The sequence below is a fragment of the Budorcas taxicolor genome, chromosome 24, assembly GCF_023091745.1.
Source record: "Budorcas taxicolor isolate Tak-1 chromosome 24, Takin1.1, whole genome shotgun sequence".
Classification (NCBI taxonomy): Eukaryota; Metazoa; Chordata; class Mammalia; order Artiodactyla; family Bovidae; genus Budorcas; species Budorcas taxicolor.
Window position 1 is genome coordinate 35,229,134 of NC_068933.1, and position 25,238 is coordinate 35,254,371.

A 25,238-nucleotide genomic window follows, 5' to 3' on the forward strand; every position below is an offset into this window, starting at 1 on the left:
GGAATGCCTGGGTTCCAATAAGACTTTACTTTTGAGCATCAGTATTTGAACTCCATGTAGTTTTTCATGTCATGATGTAGTAATCTTCTTTTAATTTTTCCCCCCAACATTTCAAAACGTAAAACCCATTCTTAGCTTGCAGACCTTACGAAAACAAGCAGGGGCTGCATCTGGCCGATGGCTGTATTCTGACTCCTGGCTTAAGACGAGACACATAAGTAAATACTTAACTTGCACCCACGGATTTCCTAATTGCTCTTCGAGTCTCCCAGATATAGACAGCGGGCCTGTCCCTAAGTGGACGGTGGAAGTCGTGTACTGTACAGCAGAGACCAAAGATTGGAACTCACAGACAAGGACATTTCTAAAATTCCCTGAAAAAACAGTTTACACACACTTTACAGTTTGTCATGCAGCTGCACAAACAGGAAGCTTTTATCTGAAGCCCTCTGAGAAAGGGGCAGAGAAGCAGGCAGTGCAGTGACTGTAACCCTTGATTATAAATCTACGGCAATTACAGTTTAGAAAGTCCAAAGCAAAGCTGTAAAACTAATCTGTAACTCAGCCAGGGACAGGGTCCCCACTTTTAGCTCTAAATGTGTAGCTGGCAGGCAAGACACAACATCGTTGGTAGACACATCCCTCATTGAGAAATCCCCATGAATTCAGCAGCAGACCACTGGAGACAATGGAAAAGGTTGATCAAGCAAATGTCAATACTATGCACAGTAGGGGCTTATACCCCTGCCCATTGTCCAGTCTCCTTCTGCGTCTCCACTTCGGCATTGGTTGAATACCGTCTCCCTGGTTATACCCATCTCAGACATGTGACCTTATTCGGAAACTGTATCTTTTCAGGTGTAATTGATTATGATGCCTTCACACTGGATGATCAGGCTTCTCTGGTGGCTCAGACAGTAAAAATCTGCCTGCAATGCAGGAGACCAGGGTTCGATCCCTGGGTCAGGAAGATCCCCCTGGAGAAAGAAATGGCAACCCACTCTAGTATTCTTGCCTGGAGAATCCTATGGACAAAGGAGCCTGGTGTATTCCAGTCCATGGAATCATGGAGTCAGACAACAACTGTGCATGCATGCACACTGGATGACCGTGGGCCTAGATCCAAAGACGGGCATCTTTATTAGAAGACAGAGACGTACACGGGGATGAAAGCAGCCTGGTGCGACACAGTTCCAGACCAAGGATTGCCAAGGGTGGCCAGCTACCTTGCCAGGAAAGAAGCACGTACCTGATTTCCCATCAAGGCTTCCAGAGGGAGGTCCTGCCTACACCCTGATTTCAGATTTGTAGCTGTAAGAACTGTGAGAGTACAAATTTCTGTTGTTGGAAGCTAACCGGTTTGTGGTCATTTGTTAACAGAAGCCCGAGGAAACAAACACAGCCACCTATTAGCCCTCTGCATTTCAAGATGCCTTGGAATTTTATTTCTCTAAAGACATGACTCGTGGTGTCCACATTCAGAAGAGGCCTTTCCCAGCCTTCTTCATTTGATCACTCACATCCACCCTCTAGAATCAGCTTGGGGCCTTCCCTAGTGGTCCAGTGGCTAAAACTCTGTGCTCCCAAGGGTGGGTTTGATCCCTTATCAGCGAACTAGATCCTACATGCCACAACTAAGACCCAACACAGCCAAATAAATTTTTTTTTAAGACAGAATCAGTTCATTGTCACTTTCTCTGGGAAACACTGTCCTGCCAACGTCCTGCCAAGGGATATCAAGGGTCCCCTCCCTCATGCCCGGATGCTAGTGATAAAACACACTTTCACATTGAGGGTCTAGAGAAGTCATGCTGGCTTATACCTGAGTTAACTTGGATTTTATGCTAACAAGAACGGCCTCCTTGTGATTATCAAATCTACGTTGCACAAATGCTTTAATTATTAAAGAAAAGAGCACAGGGAGCAGAAGTGAAGAATGCCCATGTTAAAAAAGAAAGACGAAGTGCCTTCCTTCCTAGTCAACCAGTGCTCGCCCTCCTTCTTTGATAAGAGCCCCTTCCTAAGCACCAAGGCCACGCTGACTCACTGTGCATGTACTGGACCAGTTTTCCTTTTGAAACCTTGAAGGAACGCATCCCAGACTTTAATGTTCTTATTTCTGACAAGACGTGGAACTGTGCCCAAAACCACGCTTCTCCCAGAGCAGTAGCTCAGGGTTGTCTGAAAGGCTGTCATCCAGGCTATGGTCCTCAGTTTGGCTCAAATAAAACTCTTTTCTCTTCCTATTATAGATTGCTTATTGATTATTTTCATTGACAGTTGTCTAGCTGCATATCTAGGGTAGCATCTGCTACACTGTAGGAAAATACATGATTTGCACATAATGGAACCCCCCGCTACGTCCTGATTCCTGTAAAGGAAAGTTCCACGTGCTTCCATCTTTATGCCCCAGCACTTAGGAGATGGTGCAGCCCCTATCCCCAGGCAGGGCATGGTGAGCCACTTTGTAGGGGCCAGAGGGAATTCTATTTTGCTGTGTTTTATATATCCCCAGCCTTGTCTCTGCTACTTACCGGCTGTTTGACCAGAGTCAAATGACTTCATTTCAGTTTTCTTTTCTGTGGGGAATAACGCTAGCTCCCACCTTACACAGGACTTGTGAAGAGGAAACGTGTTAATGTATAAGCATTTCAGGGGGAAGCATCTGAGAAGCGCCAGTTACTATTAATACTCTCCCCCAGGGAAGCAATGCTCTCTGTCTCTGGACCCAGCAATGGCTTCCAGGCCCCCAAAGAAGCTACAATTTCAAGACATGTAGAAGAAGCGAAGGAATAGAATTTAGGGTAGCAGACAGGGTCTTTTTTTTACAAATTTGGACAAGACACGGTACTTCTTTGAGCCTTATTTTCACCTTTGTAATTACGGGGTTGGAAAGGGATTACAATGAATCCTTCCAACCCCAAATCCAGGCTATTTAGGGACCTGTGAATGCAACAGTGGAGGTTCTCAAGCTATGCCAAATATTTCAGAATGTAAGGAAAGCCATATAAATATTTAGGAGTGGGTAAGTCCAATCACACTAACCAAATGTCAAGTCTCCTCTCTCAGAAGGAATTACATGAACTCCAAGTAAAAACAGTTTACTTAATACTGACAGGCAATTTGAATTTGCAGTTAACTTATCTTTACGGAATAAAAATAAAAGTAAAACTAAATCACCTTTTAACTTCAAAGTGCTGTTTCCCAAGCAGACATTTTTTTTTTTTTTTTGAAGCATGCGATCCATGAGTGAGAAGATAATAAAAGGGCCCATTGGTGGAAAACCAAGGCTCTCAGTGGACTAGATAATCTTTAAGTCCTTTCTGGCTCGAATGCTCGCGGGATTACTGAAAATTTCTCCAAGGCAATCAACTATAGCAATTTATTTCTTATTTAATTTTATTCTGTAGCCTCACGGGGAATATGCTGTGCTCTAAAATTTCAAGGAAAAAAAAAAAAAAACGCAGAGGATCCAAATGAGGATTCTAAAGAGTAAAGCAAGGAATTTTAAAAAGCTGGAAAGACCAGAACAAAAGGCAGAAATGAACTTAAGTTTTTAAACAACAAACAACCAAAAAGGTCAAATGACCTGAAATAGAAATTACAATGGCCTTGGGGATAATAACAGGTACTTCTATTCCTCTGTAAGTAAATAAAGTTACCAAGTATTCCCAGGAAAGGGATGGCTGTCATTACCTATCAATTTTAGGAATAACTGTGGCCCAAGGTTCGTGTGGGGTCAGGGTTTGGAAAATCAGCAACAAGTTTTCTATTTTCAGAAGCGCTCATTTTGTTGGATATTGTTCTCAGGATGCAAACCTCAGCCCCCGGGAGCAGGGTAGGTGGGAGGATGGGCAAGACAAGAGAGGCAAGTAGAGCGAAGTAGGACAACCTCCCCAGATCACAGCTGCTGGTGGGGAGAGGATCAGCAATAACAGTGCCTGCAGAAAGCACTTTCAAAACAAAGTGCTCGATGAATGAGTTTGCTCAGTTGGATCTTCTGATGAACCTGCACATTATGGATTATTATCACACTCCCTGTCTTACCACCCCGTGGAAAGAAATGCCAACCAAAGGAGAACAAGAAAGGCTGTTGACATAGACCGTGCTGTAGCCAGGGAGCCAGCCAGCCAGCCGTCACCTCCATCTGGAGGAGACGCAAAGGCAAGCAGAGGCGTGGGGAAGCTTCAGAATGGAAAAAGGGTAGGTCTCACCTGTGCCCTGACTGGAGGCGGCTGATGTGGGGAAAGGCAAACAGGTCACCTAAAATGGGAAGAAGCCCATATGATGGGTCAGGGGTGCACATTTGGCTTTTTCTGGTTGGTCCTGAGTTGGAAACGGACACAGAAGTCCACGATGATGTCAGCTACTCATCAAGTCCTGCCATTCAGGACCTGTTTTGTCACAGGGCTGTTTTTTACTTCCTGGATTGTTACTATAGACAGTGGTCTGACATCCTGTAGTCTGACTTACAGCAGGCAGGCTTCTGGGCTGGTTCAGTTCAGATCAGTTCAGTTCAGTTCAGTTCAGTCACTCAGTTGTGTCAAACTCTTTGCGACCCCATGAATCACAGCACGCCGGGCCTCCCTGTCCATCACCAACTCCCAGAGTTCACTCAGACTCACGTCCATCGAGTCAGTGATGCCATCCAGCCATCTCATCCTCTGTCATCCCCTTCTCCTCCTGCCCTCAATCCCTCCCAGCATCAGAGTCTTTTCCAATGAGTCAACTCTTCGTATGAGGTGGCCAAAGTATTGGAGTTTCAGCTTTAGCATCATTCCCTCCAAAGAAATCCCAGGGCTGATCTCCTTTAGAAAGGACTGGTTGGATCTCCTTGCAGTCCAAGGGACTCTCAAGAGTCTTCTCCAACACCACAGTTCAAACGCATCAATTTTTCAGTGCTCAGCTTTCTTCACAGTCCAACTCTCACATCCATACATGACCACAGGAAAAACCATAGCCTTGACTAGATGGACCTTTGTTGGCAAAGTAATGTCTCTGCTTTTGAATATACTATCTAGGTTGGTCATAAATTTTCTTCAAAGGAGTAAGCGTCTTTTAATTTCATGGCTGCAGTCACCATCTGCAGTGATTTTGGAGCCCCAAAAAATAAAGTCTGACACTGTTTCCACTGTTTCCCCATCTATTTCCCATGAAGTGATGGGACCAGATGCCATGATCTTCGTTTTCTGAATGTTGAGCTTTAAGCCAACTTTTTCACTCTCCTCTGTCACTTTCATCAAGAGGCTTTTTAGTTCCTCTTCACTTTCTGCCATAAGGGTGGTGTCATCTGCATATCTGAGGTGATTGATATTTCTCCTGGCAATCAATAGGTTGGTCTTCTGTACTGGCTGCAAGTTGTGGGTCAAAGTCGTAGTTTTATATATGGTCCGTGTGTTGTTGCTCAGACAAGTCCAACTCTGTGACCTGATGGATTATGCCTGTCAGGCTCCTCTGTCCATGGGATTCTCCAGGCAAGAATACTGGAGTGGCTGCCATTTCCTTCTCCAGGGAATCTTCCCAACCCAGGGGTAGAACCCAAGTCTCCCACATTGCAGGCAGATTCCTTACCATCTGAGCCACCAGGGAAGCCCTGTGTATGGTCTAGCCATTGTTGACTTGTACATTCAGGGTCTCAGTCCTTAGATGTGAATCTGTATCAAATAAAATTGGTTCAAATGGTTACAACATCAACTCTCAAGGCCCTGGAATGGGGCTGGGGGAACCTTCCACATTGCATCCAATACATCAAGATGCCTAATGGAAACGATAGTTTTCACTGCGAAATGTCCATACACCCTGTTAAAGCATCAACCATCTCTTCCAAAGAGTAAGATCATTAGGTTGTTTTTCCTATTTACTGATTTGCTCATAGACCAAGATTAACAAGTCAGAGGAAATGACTGAATCAGCAAATCCAATGATAAAGCCAAGTTTTCAAAACCCAAGAAAGAGTTCTCAAAGGGGCCTTCAGGAAAGAACTCTTGTAAATACTTCTTGCTGTAAAATCTGACCTTCATCCCTGCTAGGAACTGACCCCAGGGTGTCTGGCCGAACCAGAGCCTGAGTGGGGTGCATCATGGATCTGACCAGACCGGCAAAGACTGTGTCTTCAAGGCCACCAGCAGGAGTCCCCGTGCCCCTTTCTCTTTGCCTATGAAGGGGCACAGGACACCCCACCCTATAACATGCCACTTTGACATATTGATTTTTTAGTAAAGTGACTTAAGAAATAGCAGGTGCAGGAAGGACACTCTGACTATCTCCTGTCCCCCTGAAAGCAGGAGATAAATCTCCCATGTGAAAGGCACCCTCCCTGTATCAGGAGGTAGAGGGACAGCCTTATCACCAGGGATACAGAATCCAGGGCCAAGAAGCCTGTATAAACAAACCTCAGTACTTCTTCACTAATTTGATACCCCAATCCCAGAACCCTTTCTTTGCCCTTTCAATTCCTTATAAATTTATCACTTCACTGTCTGAGAACATAAAAGTTGCCTGCTTTGGTCACTTCGTTGAGTCTCTTCTCTTTGGAGCTCCCACACGTATGGAATTAAATTTGCGTTTCCTCTGCTCATCTATCTTTAAGTCAGTTTAATTATTAGACCAGCCAAGGAACCTGAGAAGGAAAGGTTTTCCTCCTAAGGATCATTCCTTAGGAGTTCAGTGCCCCGCTCATGATTAGAACTTGAGTGGACAGACAGTAATAATCTGTGCTCCAAGAGCTTCTTGTTAAGTGTCCATGAATCCCTATTATTTCTGACTCTTAGGATTAGATGCTAAACGCCCACTGAATGAAGGGATGCATCGCTGGGAAACAATTGCAAGGGGAAACAACCGGATTCTGTTCTCTCTGTTAATAGACACCTGACAGAGAGGATGACTCCAGTATGGCTACAGGACTCTGAGACTGCATAAAAGCTGGCTTAAGCTGACTCTCCTGTGGCTTAATAGGTTGTTTTGCTATGGATGCACCCAAGAAAACACCCATCCACCCTCCTCACTCCCACTGTGTCCATCTGGTACCATCCATCCAATCCCAAAGACCCCAGCTCACACGCCACCTCTGCAGTCACACCTTCCCTGGTCGCATGGCCCAGGCATGACTCATCCACCCTTTGTCTCCATGAGGCGCTGTGTACAAATGTTAACAGACACCTCCACTGTGGCACCAGAGCTCTTTTATGCAATGTTTATCTCTCTCGCTATATTTCAGTCTCTTTAAGGCAGGTCTGTGGCTTATGTGTGTCTGTCTCCTCAGTGGGCAGTAAAGAAAAATCCACAGAGTCCAGGTGAGTGTGTGCATGTTAGCTCATCTTGGGATGCTGAGATGTGGCTGGAAACCCCTGGCCCCGGCCAGCCCTGACATTCTCCACCTTCAGTCACATGGAAGGGACGAGCCCCATTGTAACCACAGCCAAAAGCCCCCCTGATCCTTACCGGTCAGCTTCCTGACCCCTAATTAGGCAAAACTACCCACCCCAGGTCTCACCCATCAGGGCTCTAACCAGTCACCCCATGAAAACCACACCTCTCTCTCTCCTGTGAAGAACAAACAAGTGCAGGTTTTGCTCAGTCTCTTCAATGGTTATGTATTAATTTTTAATAAGAAAAGAAGACTGGCATCGATATGCCAGCAGGAAAAAAAAAAAAAAAAGCAGGATCACAAGCACAGTGAGAGGGTGGGACGTGAACTCTTCACCCGCAGCCTCTCGGCTCTCAGAGGGTGAGGCGCTTCTGTGTTTAATCCGCAGTTGGTATCATGGAGGACCTCTGCCATGGATGGGTAAGAACATTCTACTTGGCAGGGAAAGGACCCTCCGCAGGGAGGAGGGGGTGCCCCTCTCAGCAATCTTGGCCTCGGCCTGGCTAAAGGAAGCCCTTTGCTCTGACTTTAAACCCTCAAAGCGACTGCCTAATTGTTATTTGTCTGCCTAAGTAAACATTCCCTCAGGGAAAGGTAACACTGATAAAAAACCTGAATATTTTTATTTGCAAGATGTGTGCACAGTTTTCATTATAAGTGAACAAACCAGCGCTCTGTTTTACACACCAAAGGAAACATACATTATGCAGAAAGCAAGGCCTTCGATATTTCTGACAAGTTTGCCCTTAGGTCATGCCTTCTCCAGGTGTCCGCCTCCCCTCACCCAGCCTCTGACGGTCTCAGACCCTCCGTCTGTTCTTTCTCTGCAAGGTCCCAGCACAAAATCATCAAAAAGTCTCCCAACCCTGTATCCTGCAAGATCTGGCAGGAAGAAAAAAAAAAAAAAAGGAAAAGACTTGCTTATATGTCATATTTTCTGTCGTAGTTAATGAGAATGATTTCGACTCACTTAGCTTTCCCGGTAGGCTGGACATAACTGGAATTCCCAGACCTGAGAAGTTTCTCGCCGACAGAACAAATTGTCCAAGGAGATTGTGCGGTGTCAGATACTCACGTTTTCTGATCGGAGCCTCTTGGCTGGACACCCACCATCCCTGGGATGAAGCATGTAATACAGTCGGACTTTGCTGGCATGTTTTCGACTCTGGGAAGGAAAAGCAGAAGCAGATACTGTGAAAGAGAAGGCACTGAGAATCCTTGGGCACATTGGCAGTGACTGCCAATGCCCAGAAGGAATTTCCTTAGAAAATGTGAAGGTCTATTCCAAGATCACAATGAGAGGCCTTGCACCAAGGCCCCGGATGTAGAGGCCAGAACCAAGGTCATCTCTGAAATGACTGAGCTCCGCTGTGAAAGTGTTAGTTGCTCAGTCACATCCAACTCTTTCTCTCCTTCTCCAGGGAATCTCCCTGACCCAGGGACCGAACTCGGGTCTCCTGCATTGCAGGCAGATTCTTTACCTTCTGAGCCATCAGGGAAGTCCATTTAACTGTTGCCAAAAGCCCCCCTCATCCTTATCTAAGTCAGCTCCCTGACCCCTAATTAAGCAAATATGCCCACCCTGGTACTCACCCTATAATGCTCTAACCCATCACCTAATGCCACCCTTCAACAAGAATTTTCTTTGTCTTCAGGCTATAAAAATTGGTTACTAATTCATGCAAAGTGTCGACTCCCTAGTCTGTCAGGAGGTCAGCCCGCTGTGCTCACAGAGCCTTCATTCTCAGCTCCCTACTCTTAATAATTACTCCCTTCTGAAATTCTCTGTGTCTGGAAATTCATATCCAACCCATATGTGGACTGCCACGACAGAAAATACTCGAGCACATTCATGTGGGTCCCCTGGGATGACATGTCAGATAGGTTAAGTGACTTGCCCAACGTCATCAAGACAATGTAATTTCAGGATTAAAAAGCAGAGTTAGGGAAGAAAGGTGCAACCACTGGGATCTTTTAGCCTGGAGTGGATCCTGTTCAACTGTCTTCAAAGGTAAGAATAGGTCAGCAGAGGGAATGATACAAGGATCAGCTGGGAAGAAGAGCCCAGTCCCCCACCCTAAGTCCTGCTCTAAGTAGCTGGGGACCACGCTGCCCTGGGAGCTGGGCGTGCACACAGCATCTCCAACCTGATTAGAGCCAAGCTACATGCATGGAGCCAGATGCCACTGAACCAGTCAAGCCCCACCACCTGCAGATCAGCAGGACCCTGAACTTCTATCTGTCCTGACTGCCCCATGCCTAACGTGGAGAAACTGATTTCTTGTTTCTTCCATCTTTCCTCTCTTCCTTTGCTGAACTGATAGCCCATCTGAACTCCCCTCACCTCTAAAGAACACCGAAGTTCTAACTTTCAAGCTGCTACCTGAGGCAGGATGGTGGACTGAAAAGTACCCATAAAAGAGTCAGAAATTCAGAATCCCAGTTCCGGCTCCACCACTTTCTCCCTGTGTGATATCGCACAAGTCATGACATGGAATGAGTCATTTACTCTAATCTGATTATAGTCAAAGCTAGTCTCAAGCTTCCCTGGTGGCTCAGCAGTGAAGAAGCATCTTCCAATGCAAGAGACAAGGGTTCGATTCCTGGATGGGGAAAGATCCCCTGGAGGAGGGAATGGCAACCCAGTCCAGTAGTCTTGCCTGGAGAATTCCATGGACAGAGGAGCCTGCCAGGTTACAGTCCATAGGGTCACAAAAGAGTAGGTCATGACTTAGTGACTAAACCACCCAAACAAGTCTCACATTCTCCTTGTACAAAATGAGTGCAATAATATTTATTAGGGTTTCCAGGAGAACCAAATGAGACATTATATAGGAGAGTCTGTTTCTCAATGCGGATTGCACCAATCCTAACTTTGAGCTCCATGTGGTCTCTATAACGTGAATTCTCCTTGAATCCATTGCTGCCTGATTCCAAGTCGCCCAGCCCCTTCCTTTACTCAGAGATTATTTCCTTCTTTTCCATTGACTTGGTTCCACGTGTCATTCTTTACAACTGGGTTCCAGCCAATCTCCTGATTGATGGGTTGCCTTCCCGGATTAGCCACAAAGGGGAAGTGATTTCAGAGAATACACAGCAAGTTGCATCTTGTTCACAGGACATCGTGTAACTCCTTCCCGTCTGGTTGGCCTCATATATCACTTCTTTCATTCCTTCACTGTGCCTCAAGCAAGAAGACTGCACCTCCAAACACCTGCTGGACACTTCTAAGGTTTTTAAATGGATTTAAAAGTGCTAACCAGTCCATCCTAAAGCAGATCAGTCCTGGGTGTTCATTGGAAGGACTTGTTGAAGCTGAAATTCCAGTACTTTGGCCACCTGATGTGAAGGGGCTGACTCATTTGAAAAAATAAAACCAAAAACTAGTGTTGGGAAAGATTGAAGGCAGGAGAAGAAGGGGACGACAGAGGATGAGATGGTTGGATGGCATCACCAACTCAATGGATGTGGGTTTGGGTGGACTCCGGCAGTTGGTGATGGACAGGGAGGCCTGGTGTGCTGTGGTTCATGGGGTCACAAAGAATCAGACACGACTGAGCAACTGAACTGAACTGATTTGGGATATGAAAATTATTAGAGACATTTTAAAAAAGTACTAAAGTGTGATTTTTGAAATATATCTGCAGCCCTTTCTAGGTTGAATTTTAAGTTTTAATCAAAGGTTATCTTGTTTGCTTGGAAGACTGGTAGGATAGAGAAACAGAACCCATATGAGCGTGTGTCAGATGATTTCAACATCATTGCTTAGCTTCTCTGTGTTCTTGAGAATGTTGCCATGCAAACAAGCACGTTTCATTTTGCAGGTAAATATGTTGATGTCTAAAATGTGTACAGCTATTCTACAGGGTTGTGGGGGTTTTGGAGGTAAGGGGTAGTGGAAACATTAGGAATACTGCCACAATTTTTAAAAAATTTAAGAAGATGTCAAAATCTCCAGGACATTGAATGTTGCCACAGAATCTAGGCTGCTGTAAAGCACATACAGGCAGGTAATTGGTGAAAAGACAAAGTGATAACAGTGTGAGCTCGAATGGGGCTGAAGTAGGTTTTCAATTTTGCTTTTGTTACCATAGAAGAACTTCTTATCACAGTCCCTGCCGCATCAGTCTACCCAGGGAACAAAATCATGGCAAAATTGGAAATCTCATAAAGCAGCTTGTTTTGTGGTAGGGTTTTTTTATTCTTTCCTAAAATATAACATTTCTTTCAAAAAGGCTATTTCCAGCAAAGACAGAGTTCACCGGGTTATTTACTTGCAGTTTGACAAAACAAGTTTTTTTAAAAAAAAAACATTAGCTGAGAAAATAAAAGAAAAAAAAAAGCAGCTCTGCTGTGATTACTGATGAGCAATGTTGGGTCCAAACCTTCTTCCTGATATTGTCCACTGAAGGCTTGTTTTTCGCCTTTGGCTTCCCAGTCTCCAGGCTGGCTGGAAGGACTGCCTTACCTAGTGTCTAGGTGGAAAGAAACAGAGCCTTGGCACACACCACCTGACCCTGGATTGACGGGGGATAGAACTAGGTCTGGCTCATCACTCAGCCACATCCCTTTGGCCTGGTCCTCTCTTTTCCTCCTGTTGCTTTTCCCAGGCCGCTTGGCCTGGAGCCAATGCCTCCCCATGCCGACTTCAGGGGGAAACTCAAAACATCAAAGACAGGCCACTCCACAGTGAGAGGAGCACGGGACTGCCCTCCCAGCTGGTCTGACTCAGGCCCAAAGCCACAAATGATGTTGGTCAACAAAAGGGAGGAGGCTCCCAGTTGAACGTTCCGAGAGCCCTGCTCTGCCCCGGAGCTCTGCCAGCAGCTCCTCTCTTGCTTCCTGCCACGTTCACCTCCTCACCCAGACAGGACACGGAGTCACCTACCGCATCACCCTCCAAGTAACTTCTCTTAACTACCCTCCTCTCAACTTCCCTTAACACTCTGAAGCTGCATCAAACTTGGCACAGAAATCTCACCCCATTCCATCTATTCGAAAAACGAAACCTTTCCTACCGAAAGTTAAAATTGCATTTGAGCAAAGATGTTCATCGCAGCATTATCTAAATAGGAACAAAAAATAAATTGGGAGACAGCTACACTTTCGACAATAGGAGACGGGTTCAAGAGGCCGTGGAATGCCCTTTATGTTCAGTTGCAAATGGAAAATAAAATGCTTTCTACACAATGAATATTGGATAGAAAATGCAAAGCTCAAAATTGCTCATATACGATGATGACAATTAAATAAAAATTTGTAAGTATAGCAAGAAGAGATGAGGGGAGAAAAACATAGTTTTTTAGGGTAAGAGTCTAGATGGTTTCTCTTTTTAATTTTTATAACAACTTCATCTTTAACAAAATGTAATAATAACTTCACAATGTTCAAGCCTTTGTAATTCTTCCTTAAGTCTACTTTATACTAATTATAATTAGTAAAAAGCATCACTGATCTGGAATGCATTTAACATATACTGATATAATTGACCACATTTCCATCTACCCTTATCAACATTCAAAATGCACACTGTTTTCACTGTAATGCTTGGTAATTAGATGAGCATACTTAACCGAAGAGCAGGACGTGCTACTTCAGACTTGAAAACTTGATTTTGGTCCATTGAATTCTTTGGTAAATATGTATACTTTTCACCATGTGGTCATTTTAGCTTTCTGTGTATGAACAGAGATTATGGGATGGTAAATGCTGTCCAGACAACCAAATCAAGAAGGCTTGAAAAAAAACTACACCTCAAACTGCCTTATGTCATCCAAATAAACACAAATAGTAGCAAGTCCTTATGACTTTTTCAAAGATCCATTAATACCTAAAAATAACACTGTTTTTAAGAGTTTAAAAAGCCCAACTGCAGCCGAAAGGAACTTAAAAGAGAAAAAATATACCTTACTAACATGTTAAATGTATATAATACAGAGTTTCAGGAGGGAAAAGGACCATTAATTTCAGGGGGAAAAAAACACGAAAAAGAAATTATACTCTCTTTCAATTGCACTGAGAGTCAATCCCAGGTTCTTTCTTGCATTAATATTTGCATTTTAAGTAAAAGTCATTATTTTCATTCAAACCACATCAACTTTAAGCTTCCCAGATAGGCCAGAAATGACCAAACCTTTCATTTTAATTAAAGCCTTTGCCCCCGTTGCTGGGCATTGTGTGGGGGCAGACCTATCTGGAGATTATTTTCTTTGGCTGAAACAATCTCTTGGCATGCTAAGGAACAGTCTAAAGTGGAAATTCAGGCCGGCCTTCTCTTTGCAGGGATGAAGAGCAAGACCAACCTCTATTTCAGATGTATTCCTGTGAAAGGAGAGAGTGAAACAAACAAGCAGAACAGCTCTGTGCTTCACCTAAACAGCCACCTTCCACAATCACACGCATTCCTTAAGAAATTCTCAACTCTCATTTGCTTCCAACAAGGCTACTGATTTCTGCTCTCATAAAATGTGGCGATAACAAAGCAACTTGGTATTTGCATAATGTTCCCAACAGCCTTCAAAGTCCTTTCACATTTATCCTCTCATTTTATCCTCTGATCACAGTTGTGAGGCTGGCAGGAGACGTGTTGTTTCAAATAAGCTTTAAGATCCATTGCTTATTTCCCACTTAAATCTTCACCATCTTATTTCATCATAGATATCTAATTATACCTCCTTCCAGAAACCAGCTAACATAAGCCAAGGACTATAAGGAAAAACAAAAACCTGGAACAGATTGATCATTATAGAGGAGCAACTCTCGCAAGCCACCAATTTATTTCTACTCATTCTAGCGTGAAGAGGGGCTGGTTAGGGCAGAAACAAAACACAGCAAAGGTTTCACTTCCTGGTTGACCGAGAATGTCTGTCTAGCTGATATGGGATGGAGGCGCCATCTCTTGGGAAGGAGGAGAAGCTGCCCTGGCAGATCCCCCCTTAACACTCTAAGGTTGAGGGCCCAGGGCGGAGCCCCACAAACACTGGGGGCAACTTCAGTAGGAAGTCACAGTTAAATGCAGATGAATCAAGAGGAAACACCAAGTGTCAGAGATTCTCTCTGATGAATGGGGCTCTTTCCTGGATCAGTGCATCTTGATTGGTAGGATACAGAAACCTAGAGTAGAAGATGGACCAACTGGAAAGAGAAGACTGGCTCTCTAGAGAAAGGCTTTCACAACACAGAGAAAGAAGACATAGAACTCCCCCACCCAAGTCACCAGATACGAAGTCTCCTACCCAGGCTGCTGGGCTCCTGAAATGGCCTGTCATCATCCAGTCCTCAAGCTGAAATTGGATCAGAAGATCCTAAGAGGGTTCAGATGGACTATGGAAGGATGCAAGGCTGATACACACACACTGGGGACAGGAGGCAGGCCTTAACCTTCTGTTCTGATGAGTGGCACATAGAAAAAAAAGTTCAGTTCAGTTCAGTTCAGTCACTCAGTCGTGTCCGACTCTTTGCAACCCCATGAATTGCAGCACGCCAGGCCTCCCTGTCCATCGTCATCTCCCGGAGTTCACTCAAACTCACTTCCATCGAGTCAGTGTTGCCATCCAGCCATCTCATCCTGTCGTCCCCTTCTCCTCCTGCCCCCAATCCCTCCAAGCATCAGAGTCATTTCCAATGAGTCAACTCTTCGCATGAGGTGGCCAAAGTACTGGAGCTTCAGCTTTAGCATCATTCTTTCCAAAGAAATCCCAGGGCTGATCTCCTTCAGAATGGACTGGTTGGATCTCCTTGCAGTCCAAGGGCTCTCAAGAGTCTTCTCCAACACTACAGTTCAAAAGTATCAATTCTTCTGTGCTCAGCTTTCTTCACAGTCCGACTCTCACATCCATACATGACTACTGGAAAAACCATAGCCTTGACTAGACGGACCTTAGTCGGCAAAGTAATGTCTCTGCTTTTGAATATGCTATCTAGGTTGGTCATAAATTTTCTTCAAAGGAGTAAGCGTCTTTTAATTTCATGGCTGCAATCACCATCTGCAGTAATTTTGGAGCCCCCAAAAATAAAGTCCGACACTGTTTCCACTGTTTCCCTATCTATTTCCCATGAAGTGATGGAACCAGATGCCATGATCTTCATTTTCTGAATGTTGAGCTTTTGGACTCAATTGTATGCCCTCGCAAATTCGTATGTAGAAGCCTAACCCCCTCCCCTCTTGGCATTACTTTGAGATAATCAAACCAGTCAATCCTAAGGGAAATCAACCCTGAATAGTCACTGGAAGGACTGATGATGAAGCTGAAGCTCCAATCTTTTGGCCACCTGATGCGAAGAGCCAATTCACTGGAAAAGACTCTGATGCTGGGAAAGATGGAAAGCAGTTGGAGAAGAGGGTGACAGAGGATGACTTGCTTAGACAGCATCACTGACTCAACGGACATGAATTTGAACAAACTCAAAGGACAGAGGAGTCTGGTATGCTGCAGTTCATGGGATTGCAAGACGTCAGATATGACTTAGCAACTGAGCAACAAGTCAAGGTTGAATGGGGTCAAAAGAGTGGGGCCCTAACCCAACGGAACTGGTGGCCTTTGGGACAAGAACAGGGATGCTTCCTCTTTCCATGAGCACAGAGGAAAGGCCACATGAGGAAACAGTAAGCAAATGGAAGTTCTGCAAGGCAGGAGGAGAGGCTGCACCAGTAACCACGCCAGCACCTTGATCTCAGCCTTCAAGCTCCAGAACCAGCAGGAAAGTAAATGTCTGTTGTGTAAGCCCCCACTTGATGCTATTTTGTCTTGGCGGCCTAGGCTGACTAAGACACATGCCGTCATCCACACCAGGCGCTCTTTCTTCTCATCCCAGGAATCGGTCCATTTTTCAAAAGCAAAGAGGACAGCCTTCAAGTTTCTAGAATTAGGTCATTTTTATGTTTTTCCGAAATATTTTTAAAAGAGCATTTAAAATGAGAAGTGCTTATCTTAAACAAGTTTTGGGAAAAAATGGATTTTTGTTGGAGAAAACCCATCTAGGGTGGGCTGGGCAGCCTTCACGAGTGTGTAAACATTTTGCACTAAATCTGTACTTCCGTCTGCCTACACGAGTGCCTACACGAGTGCCTACATGGGCGCATTACAATTTTAAATGAAAGTCTTGCAACTCAAAGCATTACATTACCACTGAAGTACAGAGGAACCATCTTTCTGTCGTGTGAGAGCAGAGCTAAATGTGTCTCCATGAAGTCTGCACATTTTTAGCAGAATCACAGGAGAAAGAGGAGAATACCAGAGGATAAATAATGCAATATACCTCATCTAGGCTGCTCTTCTGCTGTTTGGGAAAACAAGGCAAAAATGATTTTCCCCTCTCTCTGGAAGCTCTCTTTAAGAAGTAAAAGATAGAGATGAGGGAAAAAATAAAGCCAGTGAGATCAGTGATTAAAGTCAGAGAAGATGGGGTTATACGAAGCAACAAAGATACCAAGTCCTTCTGCAACATGAAAGTTTTAACAACACAAGCCAGTCCTGTGCTACCATTTCCCAAGGTCTCTTGGCTTCTCTTAGAAAATTCATGTCAGGAATAAGAAAAACGTTCAGTTCAGTTCAGTTCAGTCGCTCAGTCGTGTCCGACTCTTTGCGACCCCATGAATCGCAGCACGCCAGGCCTCCCTGTCCATCACTAACTCCCGGAGTTCACTCAGACTCATGTCCATCAAGTCGGTGATGCCATCCAGCCATCTCATCCTCTGTTGTCCTTTTTTTGCTCCTGTCCCCAATCCCTCCCAGCATCAGAGTCTTTTCCAATGAGTCAACTCTTCGCATGAGGTGGCCAAAGTACTGGAGTTTCAGCTTTAGCATCAGTCCCTCCAAAGAACACCTAGGACTGATCTCCTTTAGGATGGACTGGTTGGATCTCCTTGCAGTCCAAGGGACTCTCAAGAGTCTTCTCCAACACCACAGTTCAAAAGCATCAATTCTTCGGCACTCAGCCTTCTTCACAGTCCAACTCTCACATCCATACATGACCACTGGAAAAACTATAGCCTTGACTAGACGGACCTAGCACTTTATAAAAGCATGATTGTGAGTGAGGTCTTCCAAGATTAATCCCCACCACTGCCAAGGGTGAATGCTCATCTCCATCTGTTTGGAGTGAGGTTTAGGTGGTGGAGAAATCGAGATTAATCCAAGTCCATGGTCTTGTGAAATAGATGCTGGTCACTCAGACAACCCAATAACCGAAGCAGTGGGAGCACAGCTCACACGTGGCCTCATTACTCGAATGTAACATTTTGACACTCGATTCTCTTTTGTCCCTATTACTTTATACTCCTTGGTATGCATCCTATAATTATCCTCAAACTGAACTCTGTTTTTACAACTGAATCCTCAATTTTCATTATTTTTATAGTCCTGATCCATCCCACTGTGCATCTTTAAAACTTCTGCACAGAGCGGTTCCTCTACAAAAGTATGTTAATGACTTAAACAGTCAGGTGAGAAGAAGCTTTTTTGATTTGTTGTCTGTTTTCATATTATAGTCTCACTTGCTTATTTTTACTTAAGTTGCCTTTGCTCCTGGTATCAAATCAAAAAGTAATTTGATTGGTTGTGAGTCTCCTGGAGAAGGAAATGGCAACCCACTCCAGTGGTCTTGCCTGGAAAATTCCACCGACAGAGGAGCCTGGTGGGCTACAGTCCATGTTGTCACAGAGAGTTGTACGCAACTGAGTGAGTAAACAACCACCAAAAAAATAATAATTGTCAAGACCACTGTCCAGAAGTTTACTGCCTATGCTTTCTTCTGGGAATTTTATGGTTTCAAATTGTATGTTTAAATCGATCCTTTAATCCATCTTGAGTTAATTTTTGCATATGGTGTAAGATAGTGGTCCAGTCGCATCCCTTTGCATGTGACTGTCCAGTTTTCCAAACCCCATTAATTGAAGATGCTGTCCTTTCCCCAGTGTAAATTCTTGGCTCCTTTTTCATAAATTAATTGATCATATATGCATGGGTTCATTTCTGATCTAAGTGTTCTGTTGATCTGTATGTCTGTGTTTATGGCTATATCATACCGTTTTGATTACCGAAGCATCAAAACATGGTTTAAAATCCAGAAGTGATGCCTCCATCTTTACTCCTCTTTCTCAGAATTGCTTGAGTTATCTACGGGTTTTGTGCCTAAAATTTTGAGATAGTTTGTTCTATCTCTTAAAACAAGTGCATAGTAATTGCAATAATGATTGTATTGAACCAGTAGAATGCTTTGGTTGCATGGATGTTTTAACAATATTACTTCTCTCAATTCATAAGCTTCTACTGTCTTTCTATTTTTGTGTGTCTTCTTCAATTTTTTTTTCACTTTCAGTTACAGATCTGTCATCTCCGTGGTTAAATTTCTTCGTAAATATTTTACTCTCTTAGATGCAGAATGGGACTGCTTTCTTAATTTCTATTTCTGATAATTCATTGTCAGTGTGTAGAAACCAGCTGGGTTTTGTGTATTCATTTGTATTCTTCAACTTTAATGATTTTCATATTAGTTCCCTTTAATGACTTTGCACATTAGTTATAACAGTAATTCTGGCACAGTGTTTAGAGTTCCCTACATGTTATATTACACGTATTTTACATCATCTCCAAATAGGGACAGTGTTACTTCTTCTCTGATCTGATACCTTTTATTTCTTCGTTTTGCCTGGCTCTGGCTAGAACTTCCTATACTACACTGGATAAAAGTGATGACAGTGTAAACCTTTATCTGATGTCACAGAAAAAGCTTTCAGTGTTTCACCATTGAAAATATAATGTTGGCATGTGGGCTTATCATGTATGGTCCTTACATACTGAGATATATTCCTTCTATAACCAGTTTGTTGAAAGATTTATCAATAAATGGATGTTTGAAGTGAAGTGAAGTCACTCAGTTGTGTCCTACTCTTTGCGACCCTGTGGGCTGTAGCCTACCAGGCTCCTCTGTCCATGGAATTTCCTAAGCAAGTGTACTGGAGTGGGTTGCCATTTCCTTCTCCAGGGGATCTTCCCTACCCAGGGATCAAACCCAGGTGTCCTGCATTGTAGGCAGACACTTTACCATCTGAGCCACTAGGCCTTTACTAAATGGATGTTTAATTTTGTCAAATGCTTTTTCCACATCTATTGAGATGATCAAATGAGTTTAACATCCATTTTGTTAATGTGCTGTATCACACTGATTGATTTGCCAACGTTCAACCATCCTTACATCCCTGGAATGAATCACCTTTGATCATAGTACACAGTCCCTTTAATGTATTATTGAATTTGGTTTACTGATATTTTGGTGAGGATTTTTCATCTATGTTCATGAGGCTTATGAGGCTGTAAATTTCTTTTCTTGTAGTGTCCTTGTCTGGTTTTGGTATTAGCATAATGATGGCCTCATAGAGCAAGTTTATAAGTGTTCCCCCCTTCTAATTTTTGCAAGGTTGTGAAGGATTGGTATTAATTCTTCTTTAAATATTTGGTGGAATTCACCAGTGAAGTCATCTAGTCCTGGACTTTCTATGTTGAGAGGTTTGTGATTACTGACTCAACCTCTGTAGTCGGTTCAGATTTTCTTTTTCTTCATGGTTCAGTCTTTAAAGCTTGCACTTTTCAGGAATTTATCCATTTCTTTTAGGCTGTCCAATTTGTTGACATCTATTTGCCTGTAGTAGTCTCGATGAGCCTTTGTATGTATCAGTTGTAACGTCTTCTCTTTCATTTCTAGTTTTGGTTTTGAGTCCTCTCTCTCTCTTTTTTCTTGGTAAATCAAGCTTAAAAATGCATCTGTTTTGTTTACTCTTTCAAAATAGCAGGTTTGAGTTTCACTGGTATTTTTAAATTGTCTTTTTTAGTCTCTATGTCTTTTATTTCCACTCTGATCTTTGAGATTCCTTTCCTTTTACTAAAAGTTGCTGCATAGGAAAAGCAAAACAAAACTGTCAACAAAATAAAAAGTCACCGTACGGAATGGGAGAAAATATTTGCAAATCACACTGCAAATAAAGCTTAATAGCCAAAACATGTGAAGAACTCCCGTAACTCTTTCTTTAATCAAAAAGAACAATTTGATTGAAAATGCGAGGAATCACATAGACATTTTTCCCCAGAAGATATACAAGTGGTCAATGGGCACATGAAAAAGTGCTCAACATCACTGATTATCAGGAAAATGTAAATGAAAACCACACTGAGACATTGTTTCACACCATTCAGATTAGCCACCATCAAAGGGACAAGAAATAACAAGTACTGGCAAAGATGTGGGGGGAAGGGAAGCTGGCACAGCCACTGGGAAATCAGAATGGAAATTCCTCAAAAGCATTAAAGCTAGGGCTACCCTACGATCCAGCAATTTCACTTCTGGGTGTTTATTCCAAGGATATCAAAACAGGATATCCAAAAGGTATTTGTATTCTCATGTTCCTTATAGTCTTATTCACAATATTCTTATATCACAAGATATGAAAGAACTTAAGTGTCCATTTATGAATGAAAAGAAGATGTGGCACTTACATGCACAGAAATATTATTCAATCATGAAAATGAAGGAAATCCTACCATCTGAGACACAGCGATGGCCTTTGAGGGCATTATGCTAAGTGAGATGAACCAGACAAAGGGAAATATTGCGTGAAATCACTTATCTATGGGATCAATTGATCAATACAAAGCTGAACCCATAGAAACAGTAGAAAAGTGGCTGCCAGGGGCTGCAAGATGGGAAAAGATGGAGATGTTGGTAAAGAGTGCAAGACTCCAACTATAAAATGAAAAAGGCCAGAGGACCTAATATGAAAGATGGTGACTACAGTTGATCACACTGTATTGCATAACTGAAAACTGTGAGGAGAGTAAATTTAACTGATTTCACAAAAGTTAAATAAATATGATAAATATGTAAGGTGATGGATGTGTTCATTAATTATGTAGAGAGACTCCTTTCACAATCTATGCATATGCCAAATCACCATGTGTCCACTTTAAATATGTCGATCATACCTTAATGAAACTAAAGTAAATAAATAAATGATCAGATGACTTATACTATAGAACATAACTCAAATATATCTCACTTTGAATGTAAACAATAGTAAGTAAAAATAATAAATTTTAATTGGGCTAACAGAATATCTGCCTAACAGAGATTCTTCACTGACAAAAAAAAATTAATTTTTAAAATCAGTTTCCTCTGGTACACTTGAAATGTGACTTTATTTTCCAATTTTCCTAACTTTATTTTCCTATTTTCAAGAAAACTTTAGGTACACATAACTTTTATAATCTGAGAAAAGTAATCAGCGAATTTATTAGGAACATTTCTAGTATAAAACAATGTGCAAAGAATGGAATATCCATTTCTTCCTATCCGAGTATCCTCCCCACCATGTCTAGCTAGTGTTTTTGCACAAGAAATTAGCTGGCTGCCTTGGGGATAGCTAGGAAGCCTCACAACTGCTTGAAATCAAGAGGGTTCAGCCCCCTCTCCCCCCCACCACTAGAGGAAACCTAGGTTTGTACCTGTTTCACTTAGTAATGGGAAACAGAAAAGTTTTTTTTTTTTTCACTTGAATTCCTAGAGTCAAGTATCCCGAAGCATATTTTATTTTCCCAGAGATACCTGCTTTGCATAGCACAGCTCCCCAGACCTGCAGGGCACACACATGCTCAGGGCTGCCAGCTGCAACTCTGCGGTCACTTCCAGCTCACCACCACCTGCATTTCCATTTATCTATTTGCCTGTTCAAAGTCCCAGATTTTAATCTGCTTGCAGGTTGCTTTGAACTGATAGCTTGATTACAGCAAAACAGGGAATTCTGAAATAATCCATCCTCTCTAACCAGGTGGTTCAGAGAGACAGACTGTTCTGTGGAAGATTGTTGTATCTATTCAATAAATGCTCCCCCAGGTGCCCCCAGAGCCCCTGTGTCACTCCTTCCCCTTCTCTGGAGGGACCGGAGAGAAACACATCCTACAGGAGCCAGAGGTTTGCACATCCATCTGCTATGGGATGCAGAGCACCTCCTCTCAGGGACACTGGGGATGGACGCAGGAACCTCTAGGTCCTAACTCATCTCCACCCTCTCTGCATACAGATCAGACCTGGAATAGCTCTTTTTGTTCCAGTCTTTCCCAAAGTCTGGTCTCTGGACTTTCAGAATCATAGGACGTTTTCTTAAAGGAAGGTTTCAGACCTCATCACAGGAATTGCTAGAGGGTGGAGGACCAGGAATTAGGTTTTTAGCAGCTCCCCAAGGGCTTAGGGGCTTACCGGGTGGTACTAGTGGTAAAGAACTCACCAGCCAATGCAGGAGATGTAATGGACAAGAGTTCAGTCTCTGGATAGGGAAGATCCCCTGGAGGAGGGCATGGCAACTCACTCCAGTATTCTTGCCTGGAGAATCCCATGGACAGAGGAGCCTGGTAGGCTACAGTTCAGCGGGTTGCAAGGAGTTGGGCATGACTGAAGTGACTTAGCATCACACACTCAAGGGCTCGGAAGGCAAAGATCCACTCTGAAAACCCAGCTCTATTTTCCCTTCTTTCTAATCAGCTCGTCTCCTCTTCCCTTCTGTGGCTGCCAAGCCCAGATTGAAAGAAAAAGAAAACAGATCGGGAGAGCTATCTCCAGCTTCAGCTGGATTGCATCTCAGTGTGAAGCAAAATCTGGAGAGCTGGTCTCGGCCAACCTCCTAGGACCTGCAAAGAGCAGCTTGAGAGGTGCAGAGCTTGAAAGAAGCTACACAGTTCAGAGATGCTGCTTTGACAAGCCCAGATCTCAAATCCAGGACTCCACTTTCTCCTTCTCGTCATCTTCTCAGCTTCTCACAGCTTCCACTATCCTCTTCCTAAGGGTCCTCAGAACATCGCCCTTAGGTCCTACCACTATCTTATTCAAACTCAATACTTCCAAAGAGAAGTCGTTACCTTTCTTTCTTGTCTAATCCCCTTTTCAACATCTCTAATTCTGTCTGGGATACCAGTGTTTTTGCAGGCAACCAGGCACAAAGCCAAGTGAAGCAAAAATATTGGGAAATACCAACCAAAATTGTTAAACAGGGATGATAAATATATTTAAGTTGAGAAGACATTACCAATATGAAGCAAAACATGAAATCATAAAAAATAAAGAAGCAAAAATACTTATTACACAGCATGACTGTATGAGGTTTATTGCTGGATGAAAATCCATCAGTGTAACATATCACATTCATAAATGTGAACCTGCCATTTCTCTTAAGCGAAAAACAACCAAATACTGGAAATTTTATATGGTTTAACTTTAGTTTACTTTGATCATCAGAAAAAAATACATCTTGTTTTTTTTTTAAGTGAAAATGTATATTCACGCAAAAACCTGCACACAGATATTTAAAGAAGATTTGTTCATAATTTTCAAAATTTGGAAGCAATCAAGATTTCATTCAGTAGGTGGATGGATAAACGAACAGCAGTCCATACAGACAGTGGAATATTATTTAGCGCTAAAAAATAAATGAGCTATCAAGCCATGAAAAATATAGAGGAAACTTCAATGTGAAAAGGTGACATATACGATTCAAAGCATGTGAGATCCCAGAAAAGGTAAAGACAGTATGGGCTCCCAGGTGGCCCAGTGGGAAAGAATTCCACCAGCCAGTGCAGGAGACACAAAACGCATGGGATCACTCCCTGGGTTGGGAAGATCCCCCGCTGGAGTAGGAAATGGCAACCTGCTCCACTATTCTTGCCTGGAAAATTCCATGGAAAGATGACCTTGGCAGGATATAGTCCATGGGGTCTCAAAGTGTCAGACATGACTGAGCAACTGAGCACACACACACACTCTCTCTCTCTCACACACACACACACACACACACACGCACACACACACACACAGAGGCAGAATAAAGATCAGCGGTTGCCAGGGGTTACAGAGGGGAACGGCTAGACAGGCAGAGTACATAGGATTTTTAGGACAGTGAAACTACTCGATATGATATTATAATGATGGATGGATGGATGCCACTAAGCATTTATCCACATCGAATGCACAACACCAAGAGTGAGTGGACCCTAAGGTAAACTATGGACTTTGGGTGATGATGCTGTGTCGTTTATTAGTCCATCAACTGTAACAAAAGTACCATCTGGTGAGGGGTGTTAAAATGAAGGAAGCTGTGTGTGGGGTGGGGGCAGAGCATATCTATGAAATCTCTGAACCTCCTTCTCAATTTTGTTATGAACCTGAAAACTACTCTAAAAATTGCCTATGAAATTAAAAAATTAACATAGATTCCAAAACTCTTAAGTAAAATTGACAAGCTTAGTACAACATTGTTTTTTTTCCCAAAGCACTTTCTTTATCTTTCAGAAACTGAACATACAAAGTAAGTTTTTTCCAAAATATTTTCATAGGCAAAGGATTAAAAATGATTTTAATTATACACATATGGTCACAATTTTGCATTAACAACATTGCTTTCTAAAGCAGTGTATCATGATCAATAATGGATTATCTAAGAAATGCAAGCATGGCAGAGCATCAGAAAGATCAATGTTATTTACCACATTAATAGACTAAAAGAAGAGAAAATCATTATCTCGACCAATACCAAAAAAGTCAGATGATAAAATCCAGCACCCATTTATACGTTTTTAAAGCTTTTGGTAAAGTAGAGAATGATAAGAATATTCTTATTTCCATGGAGTTTGTATGAAGAATCTGCAGCAAACATTACACTTAATGGAGAAATTTTGATTTGTGTTTCTTTAAAGATGGATACCAAGAAAAATTTGACCACTGTCACTCTTACTGTTGAACACTGCCCTGGAGTTCCTCATCAGCTCTATAAAGACAGAAAAAGAGATCTGAGCAAACGAAGGGAAGAACTAAAACTCACTGTTTGCAAAAACAA

At 42.8% G+C, this 25,238-nt stretch overlaps 1 protein-coding gene across 1 annotated transcript in view; it reads right to left on the reverse strand.

The window, feature by feature from the left end:
* Positions 1–25,238, reverse strand: part of ZMAT4 (zinc finger matrin-type 4) — a 254,869-nt gene that overhangs the window by 188,028 nt on the left and 41,603 nt on the right. Inside the window, exon 2 of the mRNA XM_052661518.1 lies at positions 8,442–8,531. Within this exon, the coding sequence (XP_052517478.1) occupies positions 8,442–8,531 (90 nt within the window). The remainder of the gene's footprint in view (positions 1–8,441; positions 8,532–25,238) is intronic.